This window comes from Patiria miniata, unplaced genomic scaffold (assembly GCF_015706575.1).
Source record: "Patiria miniata isolate m_02_andy unplaced genomic scaffold, ASM1570657v1 HiC_scaffold_20, whole genome shotgun sequence".
NCBI classification, from domain to species: Eukaryota; Metazoa; Echinodermata; class Asteroidea; order Valvatida; family Asterinidae; genus Patiria; species Patiria miniata.
Window position 1 is genome coordinate 39,170,392 of NW_024037059.1, and position 9,313 is coordinate 39,179,704.

General features: G+C 39.8%; 1 protein-coding gene across 2 annotated transcripts; it reads right to left on the reverse strand.

The window, feature by feature from the left end:
* Positions 1 to 20: 20 nt before the first annotated feature.
* Positions 21 to 4,235, reverse strand: LOC119729083 (monocarboxylate transporter 14-like). 2 transcript variants are annotated; one of them, XM_038201590.1, is made up of 5 exons: positions 4,133 to 4,235; positions 3,708 to 3,906; positions 2,838 to 2,981; positions 1,360 to 2,295; positions 21 to 729 (listed from the first exon to the last, which is right to left on the reverse strand). In XM_038201590.1, the coding sequence occupies exons 1-5, from the start codon at positions 4,133 to 4,135 to the stop codon at positions 596 to 598; spliced, it is 1,416 nt and encodes a 471-aa protein (XP_038057518.1). In that variant the 5' UTR covers positions 4,136 to 4,235; the 3' UTR covers positions 21 to 595. The 2 variants fall into 2 exon arrangements, with proteins under 2 accessions (XP_038057518.1, XP_038057517.1); XM_038201589.1 differs by having other exon boundaries at positions 21 to 780.
* Between the last annotated feature and the right edge of the window lie 5,078 nt (positions 4,236 to 9,313).

Sequence of the window (9,313 nt, forward strand, 5' to 3'; positions counted from 1 at the left end):
TTTAACAACAAACGCGCACGTACTGTTTAATGTGGAATCTCGTCCATGCTGCTTTTGACTTGTAAAACTTTATTTTTGAATCACAAGTTTCCATTATCATTTATCGGGTTATTTTTTTCAATGTAAAATTTTCTGGTAATACTTCCCTACGTTTTTTTGTTATTATTATTATAATTATTTATTCAGCCAAAGAATACAATTTACAATAGACATAGACTACAATACATATATCGATACCCAAGAGAAAACAAAGAGAGGGAAAAAGCTTATCACCAAGATGGGCTATATAAGGGCAACAAAAGCCAAAAACAAATACTGCAGTCAATAGACCTGTTACCCCACATCTTGGTGATAGTAACTTAAGGAATTATAAAAAAACACTTATAAATTATACACTTACAAAAACGTATCACTGAAGACATGATGCTGAAGCTGAACATTACCCACGAAACCACCTCATGAACAAAAACAAAAACAAAAACATTACTTGTCAGTCAATAGGCCCAAATCTACTTAAGGATGAAAACCAATCATCCATGGAAAATGAAAGATGACAAAATTGTACGAATAGGCATTGAAAGAATTAGTCTTCAAATCATTTGCCTTTGTTTCTTGCTTCGGTATTTGATGATCGAGTTGTAATTGTAGGCCATCGGTCATCCGGAACCAGTCTCGTCCAGAGCAGGTGCAAACCCAGCACTGTGGCCGCGCACAGACCAGACACTACCGCTGCGAAGACAAAAGCAGTGCTGTAACTATTGGTCATGTCGTACAGGGTTCCTGCATATAGGGAAGATATACAATGTATACAATCAAATATACCACGGATAGCTGTGTTATATTTCCAATATGATACTACATGGTGAACTTGATAAGTGCTACTATAAAATGGATGCCTACAATGTTATCCTGGAGTTTAAGGTATCAAACGAGAAGTATTCAATTCAAGCAGTGTGAACATATTCTTCTAATGATATCCCATGTATGTTCTGATTGCACTTGATTTGTTTTTGTCTCGTCCTGTTTGTAATTGGTCCCTTATATCTCTGTATGTGTAACTTAAAGTTTACTTCACTGTGCATAGTTAAGTTAAAGGAACAAGAGTAATTAGTAGTTATCTTGATATTTTTTTCTACTCATAACGCGGCGGACTTCTTCACAGTTGACAAGCTTGCTTTTTGAGAAGCCCACCGCTTATTCTATATCAGTTTATCTAAATTATTGTCTAAACATTTTCTTTTCAGAATGATTAAGTGTAAATACATATGAATATGAGTATAAGGAGTGTGTCATAAATTACTATTTTTGGAGCTTGCAGGCAATTTATATATAACAATTGATTTTGCCCTGTAGCCGTACCTCCGATGAATGCTGACGCCATGTTCCCCGTGGCAACAATCACCATGACGACACCGATGCCTCCGGGGTATCTCTCCTGGCCCACGATCCTGCGAACCATGACTGACGTCATCGGGATGTACACCCCAGCAGCCAGCCCGATCGTAGACGCACACACCGCAAAGACGGGATAGCTGGCGGTGGCGGCGAACAACACCAAAGCACCGGATGCTAGGGCCACGGCGGAGCCAAACATGCACGCTGGCCCAGCCACTCGAGCGTCTACGAGTTGACCGGAGATCAGGCACGCGATGATGTAAGACACACCGATGATGGAGATCAGGGTGGTCGCTTGGAGCTCCGGCACGCCCACCGACTCGGCTAGAGCGGTCAGGTACGGCAGCGTGATACCGTATATCGGAGCGTCTGTGATCGAAATTATCAGAAAGGTTACGAAGACGCGGTTGGTCCAGAAGAGAGATATGCCGGTGCGATCCAGGAGCGTCATCAGTCTCTCTGTGATAATCCTCTTCGCTGTCTTTGCCTCACTGCATGGATCAGAGTTCACCTGTGAGGAGCTGACGATTTTGTCATCATCCTCATCTTTATCTTCTACAAGATGACTGTAAGGAGACCCTCCCTGTATCCCCCGACGCTCGCCGATGCTGCCATAGTTACCAGTCACCTCTTTCTTTCCATCTTCACCCGTCTTCGTCTTTCTCGGTGGGCTTCTCATTATGGCTGCACACAGGCACGCGTTGGCTTGCACTGCGCTGAAGACTAGCAGAGCTCCTCTCCATCCGTAACGGTCGATCAAGTAGCCGAAAAAGATTGGCAGGACCACAGTGCCGACACCGGTCCCCGTTGTTGCTATTCCTACGGCCAGTGCAAAGTGCTGATGAAAGTACTCACTGATGATAACCATGACGCCAGTATACGACATTCCAAATCCGATGCCTGAAACAAGCAAACAAACAAACAAACAAAGGTTGCAAACATTTTGGGACGGTTGGAAGTTGCCAAACAAAATGGCGTGACGCACTGCGCGATGGCCTGCAGCAATCATATCACAAGACCAACAGACACAAAAAAGTGCATGCACTTGCGGCTTTCAATCCCACAGGGCGTGCATATTAGGCTGCATGTAGGCCTAATAACAGCAGACTATGTCAACTTCACAACTTGGCATATACCATTATTAAGTTTGATAGCATTTGTGACTTTAGTTAGGCGTGATCGCTGGCTACATAGGATATCCTACGGGTTTTAAGGCTTCTGACTATATAGCGCCCCTGGAACAAACTTTGTTTAAGACATCAACGAAATGGGAACCGCCAACACAGCTCTGGATAGCTCAGTTGGTAGAGCGCCGTAACGGCAATACGGAATTCGCAGCTCCAGTCAATTTCTTTGCTCAACTTTGAAACAACGGTTTATTTTTGTTGAAGTCCTTGAAACTGATCAACAAAAAAGATGACCGGAAAATGTGGTCTATTTACCTGCCATGAATGGAAGTGTAATGATCAGGACGTAAACGTCCGTGGCAAATGACGCTATGAGGATCCCGGGAAAAGACAGGAGGGCACCAGCCATAGCTACGGGACGAACTCCAAAATATCTGGTCAGCGCACCCGCCAAAGGGGCTGTGGAAGAAAAAAGGGCAACAGATAGGTCCCATAGCGCCATGCAAACATCCCCCCTCCCGGTCCAACCCCAAATAAACCAACAGGTGGATCCAGCATTGGCGCAAAGGGGCGAGGCCTGAGGATAGCTGTCAATGGATGGAGGGGTTTGCTACTTGTTTTCTGCATGATTTTCCAATTTTTAGCGGCCGGGGGAAACAAAGGTGGATCCAGGAGGAGACAAAGGTGGATCCAAAGGGAGGGGGACCAACAGGGACCATGCCCCCCCCCCCTCCAAAAAAAAAATGAACGAACCAATTGCAATTAACATTGCGCCACCATTCACCAATGTCATGAAGAGTCCTAGTGCCCCCGGGCCCCCTTGCTTTTCGTATTCAAGTTAAATTTGGGTCGGAAAATGTTTGGACCCACTTTTTTCGGGATTAAAAATTGTGTTCTGGATCCGGCCTTGGGGAGAGAGAACCCGGGCCTACCCCCTAACATCCCCCGTGGATCCACCAACGGAGCCACGCACCACTGAAATTAAACACATCGCCATGCAGAACTGGTCAAACTGCATAAGGAGCGGTTAATTTAATATCTCACAAACTACACTGTCGCCTACATGTATAAAGCCTGTTTTAATTCAGATCAAAGAGCCGTAAAACAATAGACTTGACGGCAGTTGATGTAACAATAAATGGTTGCAGATTTAGAAAATGACACAAGGTATTTTAGTTAACTTACAAACACACAAAAGCATGGTCAGTAAAGACGATGACAACCATCCGATGAGGGCAGCACTCTCGGGAAACTCGGCGAACCATTCGATGTAGAACACGCCGATGGCACTCGCCGCGCCATAGGTAAGACAGTTGACCACGAAACCGGCCAGTAAAATAGGCCAGTGGCGAGCCTCTGACTCCGAGGAAGACATCTGGCTCAGCTGAAAGAAAAATGTTGGAGTTCTATTTATTTTTCCAGGAGAACATTGGGTGTTCGACTTCTTACATCAGGGTCACATTTTGCCGAACAAGTTGGTAAAAGGTAGTGCTGCTTGATAAAGCTGCTGGTCGTGGGGTTGTAATGCATGGCGTCAGTTTCTTCTCAACACTAATCCGATTTTGAAAGTACGGCCGCTGAAGGTTATGGTATAACCTTTAGGTGCGTACCATGCCTGAACGCCTATCACAGGTACTTTCTGTACAGCAGGCTGTACTCAAACGGGGGTGCAACTCAGTGGTTCGAAATGCCAAAGCCAGTCCCAGTAAACGCCAGCCCAGAGCCCAGTAGTAAAAAAGTAAACTCGGATTGTTGAAATCGCTGAAATTCCGCCGATAATAAAGAATGACAAATCCTGCATTCGTACGCAACCTTTCACTGGTCAAGTCAGATTCTGACCGAGCCTCGATCGCTGAAAATGAGTGAAATACCTATGCGTAAATACGTCGTCATGTAGTGTCTCCCTCTAAAGTCCTGTTACAATTCTTTCTTTTTGGATTATCATAAGTCGGGGTTCGGCCCATGTAGGGCCAGAAACAAGTACGAATCAAGCAAAATGCTACGCTTGTTAAATCCACCTTTCCATGGTTCAGATTTCGTTATACATTATTGGGAAAGAATGTTGCAACCTGACGCCACTTTTTTTCCTTCATATATCATCTCAATGAAGGTCAGTCATTGCAATAATGGTGATATGACAGGAATCTGGGACCATTGGAAACATTTCCAATTTTGTTAGGAAATACTTAAAACAAATTCTTGACTCTCATGGACTTTGTACACAACTGCTGAAGTCAAGTATAGCGTCTGGATACTATCTTTCCCTTTAAACCATATCCATAACGTACATATAGTAAAACATGGTTAACATGGATAAAGTTTCACAATGGAACATTGTTAACAAATAACATGGATATAAAGTTTTACAAACACACGTGCAGGCCCTATAAAATTGTCTTGACTCGATAGACTTTGTACACAACCGCTGAAGTGCGCGTCAGGTTGCAACATTATTTATTATAAATTTTTGACAACGTACGTCATTGGTGGTGTACAGCCCATTATGAACCACTTCCCGTATAGAATAAGATACAAAGTTAAAGTTATCAGTTAAAGATAAAAAGTAAAATTAACATGATGAAATCTACGACCAACGAAAATAACCAAGGAAGATAAAGTAGACATACGAACAAACTAAATCACACAATAATGAAACGTAAAAAAAAATAAAAATTCTTTCCAATTATTGAAAATACGTCGCCAGAGTACTGAAACGCCACTCCATTTAATTGTATTTACGTGTAGGCCTACTCCTTTATTCCTATTAACGAGGACCGTGCACTAAACTGTGGACTTTGTGAAATCGGAAATAGTGTTCTGTAAACTCACCTCAACACGCGGTGAACCAAAATGTTTTTCATTGTTCGTCTCTATACAGCGGTATCTATTTGATCTTTCAACTCACCAGCAGGCAAATTATGTTCCAGTATCCTTGATCGTGTGGCTTGTTTTCATCATTTGATATGATTCACATGACATGTGACACTTTGTGCCATATGTTCCGTTTTCAAGTCACTTTTTATATATTCCGATCACTATATAGGAAGTAGACTATGGGCGGCCAAAAGGGCCAAACAATTTAAAACATTAAATATTATCAAAGGAGCAACAAGCAAAACAAAAATCAATCAGCAAATCTAAAATTAACAAAGAAAACAACAGAAACTAAGAACTTTTTATTTAAATACAAAAAAAAATTAATAAATTTTTAATTTAAATATTATTGATAATAAACGTGGAGAGTTGGTAGCTTCTGATTGGTCCAGACTCGATCACGTGGGGGTGTATTAAAATGTGATATAGGCCGGCTTGAAGACTAAATGGCCCCTGAACCAGCATTGATTCAGCATCGTGTAAGCTTAATGATTGGTTTGTTTTAATTACATTGAATTTTGCAATTATTAATTTTGGCCTTTTTGGCCGCCCGTAGTAGACAAGTGTGCATTGACCATGGCACAGTTATTTCTCGATCTTACAATAATATTATTCCAAAAAATAATTGTGTGTTGTTGATGGCACTTCCTTTGGGAATAAAAGTTGACCTCGGATTGAAATTGAAATATATATTTTTTAATGTTAAAACGTTGCCACTGCGGTCCACGTGAAAAGGTAAAACCCCTTAATTGGTTTATGACTATCATATTATGGCGAGATTGGATGCCGCTTGAGTGCAGTTAATACTCTTTCCTGATTGTACCTGAGACAGGCATGACGCCGCAAACAATTATTAGTTAAGCTAGAACAGGTGGTTTTTAAAAGGCTTTGCAGTACAACCGTAATTGATTGCGTTTAATTGCTGACTGGTTGTCAATTTTAAAACCCCATGGCCATATTGTTACAATAGCTCCGGGTGGGGTTAAAAACTGCGACAATATTGCTGATAATTGCAGTTTCGCGATAGAGCTTCTGACGGAAACAAGAAGTTTAGCTAAATTAACTAGAATAAATGGCTGCTCAGAACGGAAGGAATTTAGTTAAACTACCAAATCTTAAAAGAACAAAAATTCAAAAACCGATTTTATGGAATCGGCCCTCCACGACCAATGTCTGCGCATAAAATAACAAGCTCCTAATCAAAAATTACAAAGTCACTTCAAATACAAGATAGCTAGATAGCTCAAAATCCAGTACTGGATGATCTCGTTTATTATCTCATCGGAAAACAAAAAAAATACAAAAATAGTGAAATGCTGAGTAAATAAGTTACTATGCTGTTAAAAAAGGCACAATAATGTATTTATAGATGCATTTTTTGAGATTGTACAAAATGACATAATATATACCATTGAAATGGAAACACAGAGTTTTATAATTGATACAGTACCACATTAAAAGGTAGCTCTGCTGTGAAGTATTCCCTCTGTCCAGAAGCCTGGAATATATTTTGGATACCACAAATTGTGAAAGATTTTACAAAGAAGGCACATAAGCGAGTACTTCATTTCATGTTATTTACTAAATGTTTTAAAAATCATTCCGAATTATGCAAATCACCTGTGGCGAATCTGCAGCACTCAACTATTTTTTTTTCATCAAATAAACCACGCAGGTGTTTTCTACGCTTGTGACCAAAAAGTAGTAAACGGGAAATACAATGCAACTAATAGTACATTTCGCCATTAAATTCGAGGAGAATTTCTAATATTTGAGTCTTTACGTCAGACTTCGGATCTTTTTGTTAACCAAACACAATGGAATGTTTTGGTTCAAAAGTAGCAATATTGTACTGTTTTTGGTTCGTACATCATTTCCATATTGACTCGGATAAGCCAAATCAAATACCATGCTAAACAGACTTTCATGTAGCCAAGTTTTAAACTCAAGTCACAAAATTTACACACACACACAATCCAGGGCCTTCGCAATTTTTGCCAATCTCTGTCAACTTTCAATGGACACACAAAATTTACACACACACACAATCCAGGGCCTTCGCAATTTTTGCCAATCTCTGTCAACTTTCAATGGACACAAACATCAGTAGGCCTACATGTATGTATTTTGTGTTAATAAATCCATGGCGAAACGATACAGTATTATGCCTGTCACATGGTTACAGCGTTCTTTATAAACAGTCCATAGCTGCAAAGCTGGAGCCTCTATAAATCGATCGCATCATCAGCAGTCCTCTTTAAGATGTGTTTCATTGTACAGGGTGGTGAAAAAAGAAGAAATCCCACTTTCGATCGCATCATCAGCAGTCCTCTTTAAGATGTGTTTCATTGTACAGGGTGGTGAAAAAAGAAGAAATCCCACTTTTGACAGGAATTTTCACCGACTTGTTGAGCCTATTTCAACAATTCAATTTAATGGTATTAAGATATTGATCTCATTTGTACATGTAGTTTTATCAGGGTAATTATAACCAGATCAATTTGGAATTAATATCCCTTTTCTAAAACTCTTCCATTTGCGACAAATCAACCCACCTTGGAAATTCCTAGTTTTTGAGTAAAACCCATATATCTATTTCGTGAAAACCTTGTGGAGACCTATTCATCTATAGAAATTGCCCTGTGGAGACCTTTACGATGGTTTATTCCCTATTGTGTGTGTGTCTCCACAAGGCTACGAATTTGTGGTCACCCGGACCCGCTCGCTAACTGGGGCAGCGGTGGTTTACACAGGGGCAGACACGAGAATCAAGTGATGGCTAATCTAACGGTCTTGTAGTTCACTTACACCTGTTAAGCTAATCGAACGCACCCATCCATTCATTAACAATGAATGCACAACAAATCTAGTCATGCGTGTCCTTCTTGAACAAAAGCACACACCTCTAACATGGCTGCCACAATGTAAATGGTCTATTCGATGGACAAATGTGAACGAAGTGTAGCGTGGATTGCTTTGACCCTAATACCAAAATAATAAGAATTGTCAACGAAGTTAGCTTTTCATTTTCCAAATGAGACGAAACGTCTAGCCATTTTGGTGAAATCTGGAGAATACTATATACAATGTATACCCATTAACAGAAATGCTGAAAAAAAACATCATTACAACAAAACAATTCATTCACACTGAAAGTTAAGTTGTAATTCGCATGAGAAAATGTGATTCTACATTACTGTGTTATAATTAATCTGCAATCAACTTTAAAGAAAAAAAAATATTCAAATCCTTTCTTTTATGACACTACAGTTTTCCAAATATATATCACACAGTTCCTTCTACATGTTTATCAAATTACATAGTCTTGGAAGTACTTGGAGATTATCAAAATTATTTAAACAATGTACAAATGCAACCAAAGGTTCAGCATGATCAAGTAATATAAAATATAGTCAGTACAAAAATACTCGACAAACTCTGACCACGATTAAGAAAAAAAAAAAGATATCGGCCATTTTACAAAATGCAGCTACTTTTATTAACAGTAACAACTTTCAGCTAATATTGCATTATTATTTAATATATACAGTCCCACTATATTATTTAAAAGCATTTGTTGGAAAATAGAGCGCGCATTTGGCCACACGTGGAAATCGGCAAATTCGGTGAAATTTACAAATTTGTTTCAGATTATGCAAAGAATGCAAGATATGCAAAGTGTAAGATTAGGTCTATTAACAGTAACGACCCCTAACCATCCCTGAAAAGAAAATATAAACACTAAATGCTAGTTAGTTTTTACCATGTACGCTAGTTTCATACCATGTATAGAAAGTGAAGTTGCTTGTTTTATCAGTTGCTTTCTTTAAGGCAAGACTGGTTCGAATGGAAAGCCAGAACACACTACAGAAAACATCATAAACTACTTGGATATGTCAAAAATAAACCCAAAATCA